Raw genomic sequence first — 24,268 nt, forward strand, 5'->3', positions numbered from 1 at the left:
TCCTTACCCCTCCCAAGGGATACAAAAGAGGTGGGATGAAGACCCCAGACTCACGACCCCACAAAACTGAACCATTTATGACCATAAATTGAAAGAGGTAGGACCAAGGATTACAGCTATATTTATGCCTGTTAAGGAAGGGGGCAAATGGTACACTGGGAAACAAGGCTCTGAGGCATCAGAACTATGGATATGCTTGCTTGAAACTAACCCCAATAAACAGTGCATTGCCTGCATTGGAATTCTGATCTTCTGCTTTCTGTCTGCGTGACAAGAACCAGGGGAGAGGGTGAAGGGAAAGCCGTCTAACTGTGGAGATTTCAGCAAAGGTGAAATAGAAGCAATGTTGCAGGTATCAAAGATGGACAGAAAGGTTGATGATGCACAGTTGGATATGAAACACATAAAATGGTATTTGAGGTATTTGAGGTTAAAGGTACAAATATACCCTAATTGTTTTGGATTAGAAAGAGCACACTTAACTTCAGCAGTTCTTTCCAAGTTGCACCACTTGCCCACTTCACCTCTCATGTCTAATTTTCACATGCATGTCTGACTCCTCCCCATGTGAGTAGTCATAAAGAACAGAAAATTGAAAGGGAAAACAGGTTGCTCACACTATTTTCTTTTGGTGAGCTGTTTAGTTCTCAGACATTGCTGCTGTAAATTCACCAGTGATGCACTAGAATACGGACAAAATAGATGTGATAACAAAGTGGTTTTGAGATTCCTGGGGAATCCCAGAGCCCAGGATATGAATGACATGGGGAAAAGGCTAATCTTTTGCCAGGGAATAGTAGAAGATTGTTATGACAGACACACCCTTTGTTGGGAAGCTTAGAGTATGCTTTGAATTGGGTAATGTCTAGGAACTAGAGAACTTACTTTTAGGAAGTGCTTGGTAAGATAGGATCCTATATGTGAAGGAAGTAATAGAGCCTGAATGTTGTACTGCCTTGGCTGTCTCTCTTCTTATGCTTGAATATTGAATAAAAACAATGAACTACGATAAGCCAGAGAGTCCAGAAGTATTTTTTCATCATGCACAATCTTGAATCATGAAAATTCATATAAGTCTAGATTTATAGATTCAGTAGGTTGGGGGATACAAAATATATTAAAGTTAAAAAGTAAACTATAATATAATTGTTTCATAATTGATATGAAATCTGAAGAATATAAATAAAGCCAAATTTTCAAATACTGGGCATTTATTATACAAATTTCTCAACAATAACCAACTTTATTTAATTGTCTATTGAAGACCTTTATTCTATTTGTTGGCAACCATGATTCCCTGTCCCTTTATTCTTTTGCCAGCAATGGCCCTACAGATCTTTTAGTTGCATTATGAGCTTGAGAGCAGTGACATTCAAGGATCCTGTTGGATTTGTAGTGCTTGCGAGCACAGATGAAATAGAAAAGTAGACAGTCACCTGGACTGCAAAGCAGATTTAGAAGTTGATTTGATCTAATTTAAACAAAGCCAGGGCCTTTAGTCACTTTCACCATGGGTACTTCTCTGATTTTTACCTTTAGGAAATCAATGGAAAATGATCATGTGAACAAAAATATTTTGCAAATTAGCAAAATAGTGATTTTGAGGTATATGTGGCTTATTGAACATATTTTATAAAGTGTATTCATCCCATGTTTAAGATTCAGTTCAGCATATTGTTACTATGAGTTGAGTTCATTATCTCAGAACAGTTGCTTCAGAAATATGGATTGGGTAATAATCTGCATGTACGATAATATTTACAAACTGGTAATATCCCTCAAGATAATAAGTCAAGTGATGAATAAATTTGAATTGTGAATAGCTCTAAAATAAACTCAAAACAAAAGTGTGAAATAAAGATGACAGTGGGTATTTGAAAACATGAATATCTCTAAGACTTTTCATTTTACATTTAAATTGTGAAAAACTAATACCAGAATATTAGCTCTCCTTCTGTGTTTCGTAGGGAAGGTCAGTGTGAAATCAAATGTAGTATACATACTTTTTTGTCTTCTAGGAGAGAGATAACTACTTGGAAAAGTAACTTAGTTTGTGCCTTGTTCCATAAAACACAACGCTACAAATATTTCAGCATAATGTAGTAGGTAGATTGTATGCATCATAGCACAGGATAAACTATAAAACTGAAACTGTTTAAGATAAAAATAAAATATTATTAGTATTCATTAGAGTTGTAATTATAGCAAGATTGCTATATCTTCTGAAATCATTCAGTAAATATACTGGAAAGGAAAACCACTTTTTCATATGGTATATAACTGATCTTGAGAACTCAATAAACCTAATTTTATTTCCTTATTTTAGTGCCCAAGCACAATGAAAATCAGAATACGTCATCTAGAGATATCACGCACTATACCACCTAGTTAAATGTCTAATCTTATTCTATGTCTACATATTGAATGATAAATTCTGATTGATATAAAGTAATGGTTTAAGTAGAGTCTTTTATTCTTGCTGGTTCCATTTTCTATTTCATTATCTATTAGTAATATGATTGCACTGCATCATTTTTAAACAATCAAGATCCTTAGAAAATTATGTCAGAAGTAATTTTCTGTTAATGGCTTTACTTAAGAGTGATTTGCAAAGTTGTGAAAAGTTAAGAACATTCATTATTGAAGAGGAAGAGGTAATTAGTTGCTTTAAAACTAAAACTTGTTTTAGTAAAATCTGTATTACAGATTTACACCATGTAATTCTCTTACTATAGCCTATTTGAATTTCAATTTTCTCACTTTCCTTACAGAAGTGGAATTTTCTGATTCTGATAATTCAAGGCCAAACATGATTTTTAGAGCTGGACCTACATCAAAATCCCAATTGCAAATACCAGAGAATTTTGAGGATACTCAAATTCTGAACCCAGACCTGAACTTTGCAAGTGGTTTCTATAGTTAAAATGATCCAAACCCAAAAACTCAGATCCAAGCATCCCCCAACTTATGTTATATTTAATATCATGATCATCTTGAACACATCTTCAAGGCTGAGAATCAGTACCTATCAGCCCAGCCTGTACCCTTTCTTTCCCCAAAATACAGTTAAATACTGTTAAGTATATTTACAGCACTGTACTAAGAAATAGACTGGCAAGATTTAATAGGAATACCTCCATTTTACTTACCTGTTATCCTTATAAATACACGTTCATATATGTTTCCTCTGTCTTATTTTATCCCTCCGAGTTTTTCTTCTTTCCTTTGTTGCTTGATTAATACCCTCCCCATGAAGCTTTTCTTACAATGGAGGAGCAATTGATACCAGTACCACTTCTTAGCCACATGAAAGAGGTTTCTGTTTCACAAGGCATGACTGAAAGTTCCACTTTCATAAGATATAAGAGTTCTGGGCCTAATCGTCAGCTTGTGTAAATCAGCCTAGTTTAATTAACTTCACTTTAGCTAATAGACTCAAGGAGCTAAATCTATTTAGTTTAACAAAGAGAAGGGGTGCCTTGATTACAGTCTATCAGTATCTACATGGGGGAAAATATTTAATAGGCTCTTCAGTTTAGCAGAGAAAGGTATAACATGATCAAATGATTGGAAGTTGAAGCTAGACAAATTCAGACTGGAAATAAGATTTACATTTAACAAGGGGTGGATTCTCCATCACTGACAATTTTAAAATCATAATTGGATGTTTCACCAATGTTCTGACTTCAGAATCTATGAATAGACTAATACACCTTTCATTTGTTGGACTGATCTTGGCGGTGTTAATAGTAGAAAAGAAAAAAGAACAATGTTTACATCCATGTTGCGCTCACTACAACTCCAATGTTGGAGTTGGTGAAACAGAAAAATTTTTTAAAAAAAGCAGCAGCAACAAAACCCCTAGAAAACTGAACATTTGTATAAACCATTAACAATTGCTAACCTTCCCACAACTGTCCCAGCACAATGTATGAAAGAAGGTGTACTTCTGAAGAAAGAAGCATGAGGGTATTGGTACTCAATTGAATGTGGAATACACAAAGAAAACCAATATCTTTGATTTCTCTCTCCTGACTATTTTCTGCAGGATCATGATTCTTCCAGCACTGCCAGGAATATCCCACTCCTTGGAGTGAAGGAGATCATGCCAGCAGACCTTCCACAGTCCCCAAGAGTTTCTTCTGGCAGTGTCATTTGTCTCTGAGCTGCTTTCCATTGAAAATGAAAATCAGAGGGAGGGGGGCGGAAGAGAGGGAGAAGTAAGCATGGACAGGGAAGGTGAAAAGAAAGAATAAGAACAATGAAAACAGTATTTCCATTATTATTTAGTAGAAATGTCCTGATGGGGGAAAATTGGTTGTCTTGCAGAAAAAATGCTATAAACAATTTAGAAAAATAAAGCTTCATATACAGTCATTGTATATGTGTAATAACTATATTAAATAAAAGACAGTGCTTCAGTGAGAGGCACATATGGGCCAGTAAGCACTAGAAATTGTATTACTGGAACCAGGACCCCACTACTGCACTAAATAGACTTTGAATTCTATAAAAGAAGTGACAATATGCCTGAAATTGCAAGTTTTATTTGATTGAAATGGCAGCTGTCTAAAGTAATGTATTAAAAAAAAACCCCTGATATTTTATCTTTTCTTACTGGAAAGTGAGGATCTGCACAATATTCTTTACTTAATACAACAGTCTCACTACTTATATCATTAATTTTTAAAAACGGAGTCCATATTCCATTCTGAATTAGTGCTTCCACTTTAACATTTTTCAGAGTAGCAGCCGTGTTAGTCTGTCTATCAAGCATTCTTACAACTGTCCTATCTCTGGGCCTCTCCTTCTGCCCCTCCACCCCCACGAACATGATATAGTTCTGTGGTGACCTAGAATCCTATTTTCGACATCTCTGACTCAAGGAATATTTCCAACACACCTCTGAACAACATACTAATCCACAGAGACCTTCCTACCAACACTACAAAAAGAAGGATTCTAGGTGGACTCCTCCTGAAGGTCGAAACAGCAGACTGGACTTCTACATAGAGTGCTTCCGCCGACATGCACGGGCTGAAATTGTGGAAAAGCAGCATCACTTGCCCCATATCCTCAGCCGTGCAGAACACAATGCCATCCACAGCCTCAGAAACAACTCTGACGTCATAATCAAAAAGGCTGACAAAGGAGGTGCTGTTGTCATCATGAATAGGTCGGAATATGAACAAGAGGCTGCTCGGCAGCTCTCCAACACCACTTTCTACAATCCATTACCCTCTGATCCCACTGAGGGTTACCAAAAGAAACTACAGCATTTGCTCAAGAAACTCCCTGAAAAAGCACAAGAACAAATCCACACAGACACACCCCTGGAACCCCGACCTGGGGTATTCTATCTGCTACCCAAGATCCATAAACCTGGAAATCCTGGGCGCCCCATCATCTCAGGCATTGGCACCCTGACAGCAGGATTGTCTGGCTACGTAGACTCCCTTCTCAGGCCCTACGCTACCAGCATTCCCAGCTATCTTCGAGACACCACTGACTTCCTGAGGAAACTACAATCCATCGGTGATCTTCCTGAAAACACCATCCTGGCCACTATGAATGTAGAAGCCCTCTACACCAACATTCCACACAAAGATGGACTACAAGCCATCAGGAACACTATCCCCGATAATGTCACGGCAAAGCTGGTGGCTGAACTTTGTGACTTTGTCCTCACCCATAACTATTTCACATTTGGGGACAATGTATACCTTCAAATCAGCGGCACTGCTATGGGTACCCGCATGGCCCCACAGTATGCCAACATTTTTATGGCTGACTTAGAACAACGCTTCCTCAGCTCTCGTCCCCTAACGCCCCTACTCTACTTGCGCTATATTGATGACATCTTCATCATCTGGACCCATGGAAAAGAAGCCCTTGAGGAATTCCACCATGATTTCAACAATTTCCAACCCACCATCAACCTCAGCCTGGTCCAGTCCACACAAGAGATCCACTTCCTGGACACTACAGTGCTAATAAGCAATGGTCACATAAACACCACCCTATACCGGAAACCTACTGACCGCTATTCCTACCAACATGCCTCCAGCTTTCACCCACACCACACGATCCATCGTCTACAGCCAAGCTCTACGATACAACCACATTTGCTCCAACCCCTCAGACAGAGACAAACACCTACAAGATCTCTATCAAGCATTCTTACAACTACAATACCCTCCTGCTGAAGTGAAGAAACAGATTGACAGAGCCAGAAGAGTACCCAGAAGTCACCTACTACAGGACAGGCCCAACAAAGAAAATAACAGAATGCCACTAACCGTCACCTTCAGCCCCCAACTAAAACCTCTCCAACGCAATATCAAGGATCTACTACCTATCCTGAAGGACGACCCATCACTCTCAGAAATCTTCGGAGACAGGCCAGTCCTTGCTTACAGACAGCCCCCCAACCTGAAGCAAATACTCACCAGCAACCACACACCACACAACAGAACCACTAACCCAGGAACCTATCCTTGCAACAAAGCCCGTTGCCAACTGTGCCCACGTATCTATTCAGGGGACACCATCATAGGGCCTAATCACATCAGCCACACTATCAGAGGCTCGTTCACCTGCACATCCACCAATGTGATATATGCCATCATGTGCCAGCAATGCCCCTCTGCAACGTACATTGGTCAAACTGGACAGTCTCTACGTAAAAGAATAAATGGACACAAATCAGATGTCAAGAATTATAACATTCATAAACCAGTCGGAGAACACTTCAATCTCCCTGGTCACTCGATTTCTGATCTAAAAGTGACTATTCTTCAACACACACACACCCCCCGCCCAGTTCCTCAGACGTTCTTGTTAACTCCTGGAAATGTGCTGGAAATGGCCCACCTTGATTATCACTTCAAAAGGTTTTCTCTCCCCCCACCCCACTCTCCTGCTGGTAATAGCTAATCGTAAGTGATCAATCTCCTTACAATGTGTATGATAAACACCCATTTTTTCATGGTCTGTGTGTATATAAATCTCCTCACTGTATTTTCCACTTTATGCATCCGATGAAGTGAGCTGTAGCTCACAAAAGCTTATGCTCAAATAAATTGGTTAGTCTCTAAGGTGCCACAGGTACTCCTTTTCACTTTAACATTGTCATAAAGAATCTCCATAGTAAAACCTTTCATTGTATTATAAAAAATAAAGATACAGTGACAGAGAAAAATACTGAAGAGAAAAATATTAATAAGACTGTATATACACAATGGAATATATGTCCTGTACATCCTGTCTCACATTAAAAAGACACAAAAGTCCAGCAGATAGGACCTTGGACTTGGAGTCAGGAGACTTAAGTTGTATGCCTGCTTTGGCCACTGACCTGCTATAATTTTAGGCAAGTTATTGTATGCTTCTGTTTCTCTTTCCACTCTTTGTCTTCCTTGTCTGTTTAGATTGTAAGCTCTTCAGTGCAGGGACTGTTCTTACCATTGTGTTTGTGCAACACCTAGCACAATACTACTATGGACTTCTATACTACAAATAGTAAATAATCATGAATGAGAGTATAAAGAAACCAATATGTAGGATAATAATATAGTTATCACTTTGAGTTTATTAATTGAGCATTCTACGTTCTTTTTTTTAGAACTCCAACCTGATTCATCAGAAGGTGTCTCCTCCTACTGAGCAACAAGGATCCCCAATCTTATCATTCATTATTCTTGAACAATTCAATGCCATTCTCCTAGTGCAAAGTGTCCATCAGTCACTTGCAGCTCTCAGTAAAGTCATCAGAGGCACCTCACTATTGAGTTCTGAAGTACAAAGTCTAGCAAGTGCTTTATTAAACCAGAAGGTAAGTTAATATTTGAAAAAAGAAATTATGCACTTAACTAAGCATTATAAATCCTTACTCTGTAACTATGACATTGAACAAAAGTCGGCTAAATTCAGATACGTATATACTTTTCGCCTTTTGTTTGGTTTGTTTGTTTAAAATTGTCTCAAGAGTAGATTAGATGCTTCAGGGGATTCCTAATCAAATAGGGAACCTTTCACCTTCTGGTCACTTATAGTTCAAAACTGGTTCAGGGTTTTAGCACCAAATGTTGTTACCATTTAAAGACTGTTAGTGCCCTTTGTACTAAATTGTCGATCTGTTGCTTAGTGGTTAGCTATCTGCCTTACAAACAACTGCTATGTTAATTGGTTTCTTAAGTAGTAGGATAAAGAGAGAGTCCAAGAATTAAAACAGAGCTACTTTCTTATACCTAGAAGTTTAAAGACATTGGCAGTGCAGCCATCATGCCCAGAAAAATGAATTCTACCTTTAGGGCTATCACTCTGGCACCTTTGATGAGTACTAAGGCCTGAGAGGTGCTGAGTATGCACAATTCTTTATTGACATTAGGATAAATAGTAAAACAAAACCCCCAAACTACTCAACTATCCTGAAATATACAAATATTACTATTTTAAGGAAAACATAACTGTGGCTTTTCAGAATGAAAACTTTAAAAAATATTGGCTTTAAGAATCAGTGGGGGCTTCTGAGCATATTATGCACATTAGCTGATCTTTCTCTATGAAGGATATACAAAGATGGTAGAATTAATTATCCTGGAATAGCATTTCCAGCTCAAATCTCATAATATCTCACAAGCGAAATCATTCGTGTTATCCCTTAAAAATGTATGAATCGTTTTCCACCCCCATCAACGTGCCTCAGTGGGTCACAGCTGAGGATGCCAGATTCAGGTCAAACTGCTGAGAAATAGGGCAGACCCACTCCGAACTGGTGGTTATTCTATGATTAGATATACCAAGCCAGTAACAAAAGTAAACTTCTGTCTCATCACACTGGTTAACAAGAAGTCAAAAATGCAATCTCCTTAGGCATTCCAGGATGTATTTCACCACACAGACACTAGAGTTTATGATGAGTGGTTATTGAAAACGAATTTCATCAAACAAAAGGTTCTTCTGATCTCAAGAGATCAGCCACATAGCCAGGTCAATATATAACTCAGATCTTATCCAATAATCACGGTGCTGCCAATCTTTTAGTAACTAAAATCTAAAGGTTTATTTATAAGAGAAAAGAAGACAGTTAAAATGGTTAATAGATCATATACATGCAATAATTGCAAAGTTCTTATCTCAGGTTTGTAGCAGTGATGTTACAGACTGTTGGCTTCTAAAGTCTCTGGTAACTTAACAAAAGCTTGGAAGGTCCTCAGTTCATAGATTTGAATGCTCCTTTTAGTTGTAAGTCCATAGTCTAGAGAATATGAGCAGAAAAGAGGCAACTGGAGATGATTCAGGGTCTTTTATATCCTCTGCCATGTGAATGGAATTTTACTGTCCCAAACAAAGCTCACAGTCTACTTGTGGAAAGTCACAGGCACAAGATGGAGTGCACAGTCAAATGAGCAAGTCACATGCCCTTACATGGCTTGCTGACTCCCAGAGGCCGCCATTGGTCACTTGCAGGCCAAGGTGTCTGCAAGAAGAGCCATCTTGGGCGGAATGAGTTTCTTCTATGGACCATTGTGAGAGTCAGTTGCCTTTCATGGGCCATCAATACAAAGAGGTCTGGCTTCACTGTAGATTATACTTGGTGAGTGTTACCGTAGGAACAAACACATTTGGGATACAGATCTATAGCCAATATTCATAACTTCAGCTACAGTGATGATACATGGATTTAAACAGGATAATTTTAGTTAGAAAATCATATCGCTTCTGTTGACACCTTACATGATATACTTTGTACAAATTTTGTTGCAGTTGTCTAAACAGTGACAATATTAATTATATAAATGGTCATATTTCAGTCATACAGCATCACACCCCTTTTAGTGAAACTTGCATTTACAACTAAAACATATTGGAAATAATTTTGCTAATAGGATATCCCAGGAAATATGTTTTAGTATAAAATGCTGCCTCTTCTCTATTTTTTTGCTGTTTCACAGTGGTAAATACAACAGTTCTCTGTATATATTGGCACCCTTTGCTTATGTAGTACAGATTAGTGCAACTCAAACCAAATAAGGCTTGCATTGCTGTCCATAAACAGTAAGAAATTTTTTTTAATCTAGAGCAATTCTAATGTTCAGTAAAAACTTCAGCCAACTTTGTCAGGCATTTTGCATTACAGTCCATTAATATTCAAAATATTTGGAATTATTACTTGGTTAAATGAATTCCTGTACATTGGGGGAGTCGCCGGTCCTGCTACAGCAAAAGGCAATGTATACTTTGTACAAATTAAACATTACCCCCTTTCTGGGATTTGGTTTTATGATCAGAAGTATTAAACAGAACATAGCAAACTCTATTCCAGGCTTAAATCCCTTAGGACCCATCTGTTCCAGACCCAAACCCCCAAGACTACTTTGGCTCATAACCTGTTGTATCTGTCTCCCCAAATGCACATATTAGAATAGCACTACCTCCGTGCCAATTGAGCATGGATTATCAGACCATGAGACATAATTTAGTCTTTGTCTTTTCCACGAGACATTTTGGGAACTTTATGGTGGTAGCGGTTACTTTCTGTCTTCTTTTGGAGGTTCTGTGCTCCCACCAGTCTTCATCAACACAAATAGTCCAGGATGCATTTGGGCTAGGTTGGATGGCTTATTTAGACCAACTGACAGTTCACTTTCCTCAATGGTTTGAAGCTGTTTGGTTTGTTTATGAATTAAGGGAAGTCATTATAAAGTAAACATAAACCAATTTTAATTTAAACCAATTCAAACACAGGGTTTGCACTGATTTAACTAAATTGATTTAGAAACTAGTATAGTTAAATAGGTTCACTTTCTATACATAGAATCCCAAATTACTTTCTTTTCCTCATTTTTTTCTGTGATATGTAGTATCTTGTTGTTTGTTTTATAAAGAGAACTGTAAAGTATAGGTGCTTAGTACATGTTCCAAAACAGATAGAGGAGAATTTTCACTCCAAAAGGTTTTTAAAATGACTCTTGAAACCTGTGCATATTAATATGCTCTACTGTAACAGCTGCATAAGGCCTGTTATCTGTTGGATAAATAGTGAGCATTCACAAATAGTCAACGTACCGTACTAACACAGGAAAGTTACATTGGTCCTACATTCAGAATTGTAGATGTCTGACATTTAGATTTTGCCACTTTTATTTGCAAGCAGTTTTGTTTTAAAAATAGCATAAAATCATGACAGTAATAAAGAACATAGTGTAGAAAAAATTGTAAGGAAAACTAGAAACTGTTGGTTTCCCTAACTTAAGTACTGAGCTGACTAGCTGTTGATGCACTGTTTCTGCACTGGCTTAGCTAACTACCTGAGAGCCTTTCCTCACCTTTATGTTCAGTTGTGTAATTAAAGGGTATATATCTTTTAATACTCATGAAGATTGGGTATGGGGATCTGATAGGGTGTGCTTCCCACACTGGCCCTGCAAGAGCTGACTTGGGCCAGGTGGGCCAATCAGCTAATTAAGCTGAAAATGGTGGAGCTTTAGGTTGGAGGCAGCTAATTAGAGAGAGGCTCACCTGTGAGGGACAGGCGGGGCTTCTACAAAAGACAGGAAATTGGAAACAGAAGGGACTTCAGGGAAGGAGTCTGCAGTTACTTCCTGGGAAAAGGGAAGTGTGTTTGGGGGGCTTCAGAGATGAGTTGCCTAAACTTACTCCCTGGGAGGAGGTTCAACAGAGGAGTGGGGAGGGCCAGGAGATATGGAAGAAGCTCAGGGAAAGGTAGCAAGTTGCAGGGAACGGACCTTAGCTGTTGTGTAGAGGGTCTCTGAGCTAGAACCCAGAGTAGAGGGTAGGCCCAGGTTCCACTGCCAGCTGCTGTGGGAGTGGTACTGTAAAGCAGTGAAGCAGAAGACTTCCTGAGAGACTGCTGGAGAGCAGGAACCTTGATACACTCCCCCGGGATGGAAAACTACAATAGTGACCTGGCCGGAGGGCTGAGTCACAAAGAGGACAGCTGCAGCTCCTGAGAGCAAGAGAGGGGCTGCAGGGGAGAAACTGATGGGGCATAACCTCAGGATGGGGTGATGGCCTGACCAAGCTAATCCCCAGAATCACCAGAAGGTGGGCCATCCGGTGGTAAGTAGAGCAACCCGACACAGGGGAAAAAAGCAGGTTGTACATAGTTATGATGTGATGAAATCAAAGAATATGAAACCAGAAAGAACTACAAAGATTCATAACACCACAAAAAATTATGAGACAAATAAAGAAGTCAAGATAAGAGCTGAGCTGCATTGGAACTAAGGATGGCAGGCTATGCTATGAAAACATCATCGTTCTGGAAATGTGGATGGAATACATGAAGGAACTTTTTGATGATTTTGAAAAATTAGGACATATAGACATCAAAAGAGGAGAAGAAAAAGCAACACATTTTACAATATGGGAACTAGAAAGAACATTAAAAAGCATAAACTGAGGAAAAGCGGCTGAGGAGGATGGTATTGCAATTGAAATGCTAGAACGCTTTTTTAAACATACATACCAGGAGAATTTCTGGAGGATTTTAAGAGGTCAGTCTTTGTTCCTCTACCAAAGGTGATTAATGCTAGAGAATGTGAACAACTGCAAACTATAAGCTTGATAAGCCACACACTTAATTTTGTTGAAAATTGTTGGCACATAAATACCTCTCCATCTGGAGACAGAATTAGTAGCAGTCAGTTTGGTTTCTGTCCAGGAATAGGCAAGAGGGAGGCAATCTTTGCCCTGAGAATCTTTTGTGAGCATGGAAGAAGTGCGAAAGGAAATTTATATGTGGTTCATAGATTATGAGAGGTATTTGATAAATTTCAACATGACAAGATTATTCTTACTCTTGAAGAATGTAATATTAACTCTCATATAGATATACAATTAATAAAAAGCTATACTGGAGACAGAAAACCGCAATCCAAATTAACTATGAACTATGAGTATTGCAGTTTCAGGTGCCCATCAAGGTTGCTTTCTAGTTCCACAACTATTTAACATATATGTAAAAGTTATAATGAGGGAAAGTTTAGAAGACACCAACTAGGGCATACATGTCAATGGCATATAGATCAACAACATAAGATATGCTAATGACCTAGTTTGCATTGCTTCAACTAAGGAAGAACTTCAGAACTTGTGTATTACTGTAAACAGTGTCAGCAAGAAATACAGAATGAGGATCAACGTTAGGAAGAGAAGGTCTTATAATAAGTGAGCACAAGGTAGGCAATGGTTGAATGATGGAATAAGTGAATAGGTTCCCCTATTTAGGGAGTCTAATAACAAGAAACAGAAGAGATGATGAAGAACAACTTCCAAAACTTCTGTGTGGTTGAAGGTTAAAAGTGCATATTTGCACTTGATTGCTGAAGTGCTACATATGTTCAGCTCTCCTGTACGGCTGTGAGGGACAGATGCTTAAGAAGGACACTTGGAGGAGACTCAGAACATTCAGGTTTTGGTGTAATAGAAGAATGTTAAAAATTAGCTGGATAACTAAAACTACAAATGAAGGAGTGCTGAGAAGGATAAATTTTAAGAGTACAATTACTTGAGACCCTAGATAAAAGAATAACCTCTTTTTTGGACACATAGCTTGCTGATCACAAAGTGACATGTTTCCAGCACTCATGACATCAGGAAAGATCACAGGCAAACCAGGAAGAGGAAGAAAGAGTGCCAGTTATGTCAGAAATGTCATGAGGCGGACTGATATCCAAAGGAGAGTGGAAGTTTTCCAACACTGTTGCAACTTCAAAAGATGGAAGGTGATGGTTGATAATGTCCACATCAGAGATGTCATTTGAAGAAGACAACACGATTACTGCAGCTGAATACCCCAGGGCAATGTGTGATGAGTCCAGTCTGTCTCCACTTCTCATAAAAACCTTAAATCTAAAATGTATAATGTCTTACCGAGATGTAAGAATTCCTTGCTAAGTAATTTAAGAGATTATCTGAATATGACTTATAAATTGAATATGCTTTGACCTGTTAATAAAGGCAAACTCTGGAATACTTAATTGTTTACTGCTATTAGTTGCAGTAGTAGTAGTAGTTAATGTAAACAGCATTAAATATGTTGTTGACACTATACAGGCAAATAAGACACAGACAATTTTCATCTCAATTGTAAAACTCATTCTCACCAGTGTAAGTGATATCAGATTGTGACTTGTAGTCACTGCCACAAGGAGTTTCCAGTCCAGGTTGCATAAGACTTAATATGATGGAAGAAGAGAAGACACCAGACACAGGGTTGGGGATGAGTGCAAGGGGGAGCTTAACTTAAAAATCAAAATTCAAAAGTGTGTTGCTTTTTACCAGCCATTGTGGCTGCTTTAGTTACACCATTAAGAAGAATAAAGGGGCAACTTGACTAGTGAAAGAGGAGCATATTTAATAAAAAAAATAAGCCCAACCCAGGCTTCATGTCTCTCTAATGGGCAGAACTCTTAACAGCGGACTGGAATATTTCTGATGTCTGAGTTACTCAAATACATCACATTATAAAAGGGAGTGAAGTCACAAATTCTATTCTAAACCCAGATCACAGATTTTGTTTTGACTCATCTCTAAAAGAATATGACACTTTTGCAAAGTAGAGTCTCTTTTTTAATACACAGAGTAGAGAATGTAATACATTGATTTAGCCAGCAAATGTTTACAATTTTGTGTGCCTTAAAAAATAGAAAATGTACCCTCACAATCTGTCTTTGGATATTCAAAGGACTGATTCAGATGCTGAATCCGTATGTGATTTAAACCTTGAGTCTGAACAGAATCCATGCCTTGCCCCTACCTTGGGATCTTCTTTCTAGTACCCCCTCCTGAGAGATGAGACCTCTGCAGTCTAGTTCCTTGGACCAGTGCTGATTCCCCAAACTTCCCCAAAGTTTAAACACACTCTCTGCCAGAACTCCGTCAGTTTGGGCATTCTGAATCCACTGGTTAACTGTTCAAGGGCACATGATAGGTATACTACATCAGTGGTTCTCAAAGCCAGTTCGCCGCTTGTTCAGGGAAAGCCCGTGGTGGGCCAGACCGGTTTGTTTACCTGCCACGTCCACAGGTTTGGCCGATTGCGGCTCCCACTGGCTGCGGTTTACCACTCCAGGCCAATGGGGGCTGCGGGAAGCAGCGCGGGGCAAGGGACATGCTGGCTGCCCTTCCCGCAGCCCCTATTGGCCTGAAGCAGCAAACCGCAGCCAGTGGGAGCCACAATCGGCCGAACCTGCGGACGCGGCAGGTAAACAAACTGGTCCAGCCCGCCACGAGTTTTCCCTGAACAAGCGGCAGACTGGCTTTGAGAACCACTGTACTACATAACACACACAGACTCGGAAAAAAATTGCTCTTTACTTAATAGCATGAGAAATACACAAATGTATACAAAAATAATAAACCCTAAACACATTTCCGTGCCTCAGTTTCCACACCACTACAAAGCATTCTTTGCACTGGGATCAGAGGCCTCTGGGGCATCCTGGACCCTTCTGCTGCTGATAACTTTGAGCTGCTCTGAAACATGGAGCCTCTCTCTCTAGATCAGCATTTTTCAAACTTCGGGTCATGACCCAGTACTGGGTCACGACCCAGTACTGGATCGCAGCATGTCAGGCACTGAGTCATTTTGGTCAGGACTCCCGACTGGGACATTAAAAGTCCCATCGGCGGTGCTGCCCAGCTAAGGCAGGCTAGCACCTACCTGTCTCGACACCACACTGTGCCCCAGAAGCGGCCAGCAGCGGGTCCGGCTTCTAGGCAGGGGGGCCACGGGGCTCGCACGCTGCCCTGGCCCTGGCCCTGAGCACTGGTTTCCAGCCAATGGGAACTGAGTGGGGTGGGGTGCAGTGCCTGCAGGCGAGAGTCCCTAGCCCCACCACCCTGCCACAGGGCAGAAGCCCCAAGCCCTGATAGGTGCGTCTGGCTCTGGAACTTCTGAAGATTATCATATGTGGCTTGGAGGGTCAGTAAGTTTGGCCACCCCTGCCATAAGTGGTATTTTTCAGAGATAAGTGGCTTTGAGGCCCTATCTGAAGGTCTTAACCAAAGTGGTATCAGTTATTCATTGGAACCAGACAATATATGTACCATGTTTTATTCCCAAAATCACGGTCACATAAGGATGAACAATGTCTACATACTTTGAATGGAATGTAAGCATTAACCTTTTATCTGGACACGCTTTCTCCCCGGCTCTTTATTTTTTTATGCTGATAGAATGAGAGGTCAAGCAGTTACTGCACAGACAATGTCTGGATGGATTAATTCCTGTATTACCATGGCAAATACCCCTCTGCCACAAAGACTATTGGTTCGTTCAATGAACGCTCATGCTACGTTGGTGGCTTTTCTAAAGGATGTTTGAATACTGGATGTTTATAGGGCTGCCACTTGGTCCTCTGTGCCTTCATTCATCATTATACCATCACGACTGCTTCAAAGATTGATGCAAATTTTGGGAAGGCCATGTTTAAGTAGACACTGAGCCCCACCACCTAACGGTACTGCTTGTGAGTCACCTGAGTGGAACATACTTGTGCAACCGCTTGAAGAAGAAATAAGACAGATAAGTAACCTTTTCAGCTGTTGTTTTTAGAGATGCTGTAGCATACAGGTATTCCAGGACCCATCCCCCCTGGATCCGGTTTTGCTATGTTTCGATGTGAAGGATCTGAGGCCAGGTTAGGGCATTGCCACCTTTGTATAACCTTGGCAGGGGCCACGGCAGTGTGCGGGGCACATATGCTGCTCTGACTGGTTCTGCTGCAGAAAACTCTCTGGCTCTGGCGCGCTAGACACACACATCCCTGAGTGTAATACATGTGTGCAATCACATCTCAAAGAACAACAAAACGGGCAAGTAACCATTTTTTTATAATTGTCTTTCAGAAGTCATGCTTTTTAAGCAAAAGCATCCACAGAGATAATGTTTTTTCTTTATTTTCTTTGTCTTGTTTTTGTTTGTTGGTCTATTTAAATGTTACCAAAGTCTCTAGACCCAAAGTTTTTCTATTATTTGTATTAAGATGAAGTTTATTCAGTGAAAGTTAGCACTGTTTAGTTCACTTTGAGTGTCATCCTTTCTTATATGCTTTAATGGCCAGACTTTCAAATGTCATCAGCATGTAGTAGCTGATGCTGTTCTCAATGAGAGCTGTTGGACGCTGAGCTCTTTTGAAAATCTGGCCCTTAATCTTCAAGGGCATGATCCTTCAAGGTGCTCAGCACCTCCTGTGTGATGCCAAGTGCCCTCAACTCCCATTTAATTAAGGGGGAGCACCTTGCAGAATCAGGACCCACACCACTTTACAGGCATTGGTTAATACTAACCTCACTCCTGTCAAGTAAAGTCCTCCTGTGTCACTCCGGTTAATGTTTTTGTCCTTACTGTAAAAGGATAATGCTCGTGGTAGGTCACATTTATCTGTTAAATAGAGTCTCTGTATGGCCTTTGTCACCATTGTGTCTGTGCACCATGTAAGGAGTTTGCATTAGAGCTGGGAATTCATAGTTGTATGCTCAGATCGTGACACTCGCTCTCTTTTTAAACTACACTCAGTCTCCAAATAATTAAATGTAATACAAATAGTTGCATTAAAACAGTAGTAATACCTGTAGTTTTGAATTGTACTGCATAGCCAATTAATCTGTTTTTATTTCAGTGTCCCCTCACATGGCAGAGTAAGTGGGAAGGCCCAGATGATCCTTTACAATACCTCAGAGGGCTTGTAGCTCGAGCACTTGCTATCCAGGTAAAGTAGAAGACTCAGTTAACTTCAGAACATTACTGCTTTTTATACCACAATATACTGTGTACTTCTCTATAGTAGGGCCTTCCAAGCTGCTGTCTGAGAGAGATTTAGAACTTGTGTGTAAATAATTAAATGTTAAAAACCATAAACATGGAGGTACAACATAAGGACCTCAAATTTTTGTCCCAGTAAACCCTGAAACTTTATTTTCGGAGTGCAGTAACATTGCTGTTCACTTTTACAGCAGTTTTAACTTGTCCTGAATTTCAATCAAAGTTTTAACTCAGGATCTGTGGAGAAGGAAGGAAGATCTTTGTTTTTCTTACTGTCTTTGTAGAACTCCTGTTGTTTTTCTAAATGCCATGCTCTCTGAAATAAAACTGAACCTTTATATGTAGAAAGGATGGTCCCTTATGAGACTTCATTATAGTTGCCAGTGAAACTAGGGTATGGTTTGATATGCAGTTTTACCACATTCTTGAAAAATAGTCAACTTTTATGTTAGAATGCAAATTAAAATTCCTTCATACGCTGAGAACTAGGTGAATGAGCTGCGGGAAAGGAGTCTGGGACAGGAGGATAAAAAAGTAAAATTAGACAATCATATCAAAGCATGAAATAGATTTCACAACCCAATAATCTTTTTTTTTAAATGCAGTGAGTTTCTGAAGACACGCTGTTTTATTTCATGGAATAGGGTGGATGATTACATCTGTTTGTCCTAGGTGTGTTCCTGAATGTATTACTTAGTTGCAAATTTGTCTTTAATTTCTGTGCTACTTGCTCTGAGAGAAACAGCAAGGAAAAAATATAATTGGACAATAAATGCTGTTCTTCAGTCTGTTGAATTAATGCTTGTTATGAGGTGACTTCAGAGAATTTGTTTTCTAAAGGACTGTACCATATGGTCTAGCATGTATTTGAAATGGCACATGGCTGTAGAGAAGTGCCTTCAGACTAAAATGCTAACATGAATTTCTCCACTTTCATGTCTCATGCAAAAAGCAGATATGGCTGTTGTCTGTTCAGGTAGCAGATGACTGAGATATCATTTATTTAGGAGGAGCAATGTAAAAATTAGATTAAAATATGTAAGTCTAAGAAAATAGAAATATATGTGTGTACACAGGTATGTATGGTTATGTATATTTATGCGTATACCTGGAGAAAAGCATCGTCCCACTGTCAATAATTATTGCCTGTCTTGTTTTGCAGTTTAGAGATATTGTATAAATCTCCGGCAGAATGTTTACTATTACTCATACTCCATAAGTTTTTTTGATACATTATTCTTGTTGTCTAGACGGTTGGTATGTTTAGGCATTGTTGCTTTTGTTCAAACACTTCATAAGGCTAGGTAGGGCATTAACAATATTGTTTATAGTTAGAGCCCCATGCCTTCTGCAAGTCTGAAGTAACATGAAATAAAATGAAAAACAATGAATAAAACAAAACAAAAAGAAAAGCAATTAATAAAATTTAATAAAATGCACTCATCCCACAGCAGCAGCTCCTGTCCTGCAGGGCTGGACCTGGCTTCTTGCTCCAGGCATTGTGACCTGGCACATGGGGTCGCAGCACTGCTCAGGTTTGGCCTTGCCACTCCTCCGTGATAACAAGGGGGTGGCCAGGCCAAATTTTAGTGAGTGGCTTTGCAACATGGTACACAGGGTTGCAGAGCTGCTTAGATTTGGCCTAGCAGCTCCATGATGATAGAAGGATGGCAGAATCAAATTTGAGCTGCCCTGCAACCCCATGCACCAGGTTGCAATGCCCAGAGCAGGAAGCCAGGCCAAGGCCAGAGGTATAGAAACCACCGCTGCGGGGTGAGTGTAGGGCAGGCTTGCTCGCCAACACTGTCCATCCTCGGGGCCCGCCCTCCTCATGAGGACAGGGTGGGTTTACTCTCGAGCATCCCACCCAGGGACTCCCATCTCCTGGGGACAGAACCTAGCCTCCTCCCACGGCGGATAAAACAAAATGAAATGAAATTAAAAAAAAATAAAGTGAAAAATTATCAAGATTTTCATGGAGCTCTGTTTATGGTATCTCTGTGTATAATAGCATTGCCTAAAGCATTAATAAGCACATTGAGTTATGTTGCATACATTATAAATAACAATCCTAAGAGGAGAAGTGAAATAATACTTATCCAAATGAAGAAACCGACACAGCATATGCTTGGGCATTCATTGATTCCAGTTGTAGCACTCTTGAAATCAATAGTGGTGTTTATATAAAGTTCATTTCAGTATACATTTATTTGTATATGTCATGTCACCTTAATAAGAATTAGCTGCTGATTCATACTTGATGTATCATATTTGGTATCTTTTTGCCACCTACTAATACTGTACGTGAATCTGCTAAGCTATTTGAGCTTCAACCTCTCTTAAATGGCGACAAAAAGTACTAAGGGTATAATTTACAGTTGTATAATTCTGTATACCTTATATTGTTATTCAAACTTATAATAAACGCTTCATAAAATTAAAGGTATAAATCCATATCTTGGCCAAATTCCAGTGAAATTTCTCCTGCAGTTTCAGTTTCTAGTTTAAACTGTATTGTGGCTGGACATTTTTGAAAAATACAGGTAGCTGGTGGAGAAAGTATTGCTTTTTGGGAGAGATTTTTCTCAAGTGGTGAACAGATTTAGAAGAATATGCCCCACTGATGTTCAGTAGGGCTTGTGCTTCTTAATCTTATGTGCTTTGGAAAATCCTACCCTTTATGCCTATATAAGTTTTCAGTCAGACAGCACTTGGGGATGAAAAGCAATATCATGTATAAAAGTAAGATTGTCTGCCAGATTTTTTAAAATGAGTCCCTAGATTTGGATGCCTACATTCACCCGTTTTGAAAAGTGCATAGCAGCAGCTGGTGCCATTGAAGTCACTAGATACATGTACATGAATATTTTTAGGACATGTAACCCCAGCAATTAAACAATCAAATAGAAAATCATCCAAAGAAAAAGCTGCTTCAGCAAGCAGTTCTTCAAAGAGAGACAAAGCAAAGTAAATATTTCCTTTCTTGTGAGGCTTTCTTTTATTGAAAGCGCCTCAATAAAATGCAATTGTATATACATTCTTTAATAAAAGCAAAGTCTCTTTTGAAACTCTCCCAATAATCATAATGTTAGCATTCCATAATTAATTGTAAACATATTAAGTTGAGGAATACAAATTTCAAACATTATGAAAATACTTGAAGCCTTATATAATCCATTCAATAATTCAGGTTTCTTTGAAAACAAAAATATGGCAAACATTTTCAAAGTTTAAAAGTGGAAATAGTGAAAGAACCTTTCTCCAGCTATCAAACTGAGTTCCTTAGCAGAATATTATCTCTTAAGCTTTTATAACTGTGGTCTGAATGTCTGGGGATATTTTTATACCTGTTATAAAGCACATAAAATGTTCTTCCTTATGTATTTTTGGAGACAAATATTAAGGCCAAGAAAAATGAGGGTAACTCAGTTTGAAGGAGCAGTCGTAGAGTAGAAGTAGAAGTTTATTATAATATTGAGAAAACATGGATGGTTTCACTGGCTGTTGTCCCCACCTTTGTCATGTCACCATACAACCTTTCTAATACTAAGTATAGTGTTCTAGGCCAATATTTCTCTAGCTCTTTTTCTCAAACAAACCAGCACATCTCATACTTACAGGATTGCTTTCTAAGTGGAACCAGGTCACACAGTTCTAAAGAAAAGTATCACACTGATATGTTCTTAGATTTCAGTGATGACTGCAGAGAAACCAGAGAAAATTGCACTGACTCTTCTTCCTGTCCCATATCTATTAATATCCTGACACTGATGGCATGCTTTCTATTATCCGCTTTCATTTAAGTTGTGGGTTAAATTTACCCCGATGAAATTGCATTGAATTAATCCATGATCGCAGGTGATACAGAAACCATAGTCACAAGCATTCAACACTAGTAATCAGTTGACTATTTCAAGGTTATCTTTGCAGTGAACCAGGCTTGAAATGTAATTGTTATATTTAAATAACAGCTAAGAATCCTGTGATGTTGCACTCCATATGATTTTATAAAAATATGCTAATGAGTGTGAATATAATGTAACTGGAATATGCTTAATGCAAAAGGTCTCTTATAAGGTATCATTACAAGGCTTATAATCTACTGAGGGTGGTCATCCAATTTGTATAAATGTATCATTCTTGTATCTGAAACTAGAAAAATAGAAATATAACTCTGAGGACCTATTGTAATTATGCAAAGTGTGGGCCATTAATGGTGGTTTGGAATCTTGATGGCTCCCATTAACCAGGACAGTTGACTGTAGATGGCTCTGTTTACTTGTAAGCCTTCCTGTGAGTCAGGCTGGGAAGAATGAAGGCTTGGGGGGTCTCACAGGACATGTGACCATGTCACCTGGTAGTGGAATCCATATTAAATCTGGGGCTTTTCCATTTAGAAGTGTGGGGGGGGGGGGAGCCAGAGAGACAAAAGATTCCCGCCTTGTACCTAAGCTGTACAAGGGAGTGGAACACAACAAAGGAGGCGAAGTCATGAGAAATCCCCTAGCTACCACCTGAGCTGAAACAAGGACTGTACCAGAGGAAAGGATTGGGCCCAGACTAGCAAGGAGTCTAGTCTGTGAAAGAAGCTTATTGGAACATCTCTGAGGGTGAGATTTACCTGCATATAGTTTCCTACTGTATTAGGCTTAGACTTGCATGTTTTTGTTTTATTTTGCTTGACAATTTACTTTGTTCTGTCTGTTATTACTTGGAACCACTTAAATCCTGCTTTTTATATTTAATAAAATCACTTTTTGCTTATTAATTGACCCAAAGCAAGTAATTAATACCTGGGGGAGCAAACAGCTGTGCATATCTCTCTATCACTGTTATAGGGGGTGAACAATTTATGAGTTTACCCTATATAAGCTTTATACAGAGTAAAATGCATTTATTTGGTGTTTAGACCCCATTGGGAACTGGGTATCTGGGTGCTGGAGACAGGAGCACTTCTTAAGTCGTTTTCAGTTAAGTCTGCAGTTTTGGGGGGATGTGGTTCAGACCCTGGGTCTGTGTTGGAGCAGACTGGCATGTCTGGCTCAACAAGGCAGGGTTCTGAAGTCCCAAGCTGCCAGGGAAAATGGGCTCAGAGGTCTCATCACATCATGTGGCAGTCCCAAAGGGGTCTCTGTGACCCATCCCGTCACAAATCCCCTTAGAGGAGGGCATAGAGAGAAATACCTTGGAATCTTCCTTTTCTTGAACATGATTAAAAAAGTGTGTGTAGGGAGATTTTATATATATATATATATATATATATATATATATATATATATATAATCCTAGAAATGTAGGAGTGGAAGAGACCTTGATAGGTCATTTAGTCAAGTCCCCTGCACTGAGGCAGGACTAAGTTCTAGACCATCCCTGACAGATACTTTGTTTAACTTGTTCTTAAAAGCCTCCAGTGATGGAGATTCCACATTCTCTCTAGGTAATAACTTGCAGTGATTAACTACCCTGACAGTTAAGAAGTTTTTCCTAATGTCTAACTTAAATCTCCCTGGCTGCAATTTAATCTCATTACTTCTTGTCCTGTCCATAGTGTTTAAGAAGAACAATTTATCACTCTCCTCTTCGTAACAACTTTTCACATACATGAAGACTGTTATCATGTCCCCCATCAGTCTTCTCTTCTCCAGACTAAACAACCCCTTTTTTTCAAATCTTTCCTCCAAAGTCTTGTTTTCTAGACCTTTAATCATTTTTGTTGCTCTCCTCTAGACTTTCTTCATTTTGATCACATCTTTCTTGAAGTGTGGTGCCCGGTTCTGGACACAATAGTCCAGCTGAGGCCTTATCAGTGCTGAGTAGAGTGGAAAAAATGCTTCTCATGTCTTGCTTACAATACTCCTGCTAATACATGATGTTTGCTTTTTTGCAACAGTGTTACACTGTTGACTCATATGTAGTTTGTGATCCACTATAACCCCCAGATCCTTTTCTGCACTACTCTTTCCTAGATAGTCATTTCTCATTTTGTACTTGTGCAGTTGATTGCACAAGTGTACTAAGTGTAATACTTTGCATTTGTCTTTGAGTTTCATCCTATTTATTTCAGATCATTTATCCAGCTTTCAAGATCATTTTGAATTCTAATTCTGTTCTCCAAAGTGCTTGTATCCCCTCCCAGCTTGGTATCATCCGTAAACTTTATAAGTATACTCTCTATTTCCATTATCCAAGTTATTTATGAAGATACTGAATAGAACCGTACCCCGAATAAATTCCTGCAAGACCTCTCTCAACATGCCCTTCCAGATTTACTGTGTAGTATTCATAACTACTCTCTGAGTACAGTTTTCCAACCAGTTGTGCACCCACCTTATAATAGATTAATCTAAGGTATGTTTCTCTGGTTTGTTTATGAGAAGGACATGCGAGACCGTATCAAAAGCCTTACCAAAGTCACATCTACTGCTTTTCCCCATCCACAAGACTTGTTACCTTGTCAGAGAAAGTTGGTTTGAC

General features: G+C 39.2%; 1 protein-coding gene across 1 annotated transcript in view; it reads left to right on the forward strand.

Moving 5' to 3' along the window:
* DYNC2H1 (dynein cytoplasmic 2 heavy chain 1) overlaps nt 1-24,268 on the forward strand; it is a 389,779-nt gene that overhangs the window by 314,160 nt on the left and 51,351 nt on the right. The window contains exons 84-85 of the mRNA XM_074957219.1: nt 7,625-7,834; nt 17,652-17,741. Coding sequence (XP_074813320.1) covers nt 7,625-7,834; nt 17,652-17,741 — 300 coding nt within the window. The remainder of the gene's footprint in view (nt 1-7,624; nt 7,835-17,651; nt 17,742-24,268) is intronic.

The sequence above is a fragment of the Natator depressus genome, chromosome 1 (assembly GCF_965152275.1).
Source record: "Natator depressus isolate rNatDep1 chromosome 1, rNatDep2.hap1, whole genome shotgun sequence".
Classification (NCBI taxonomy): Eukaryota; Metazoa; Chordata; order Testudines; family Cheloniidae; genus Natator; species Natator depressus.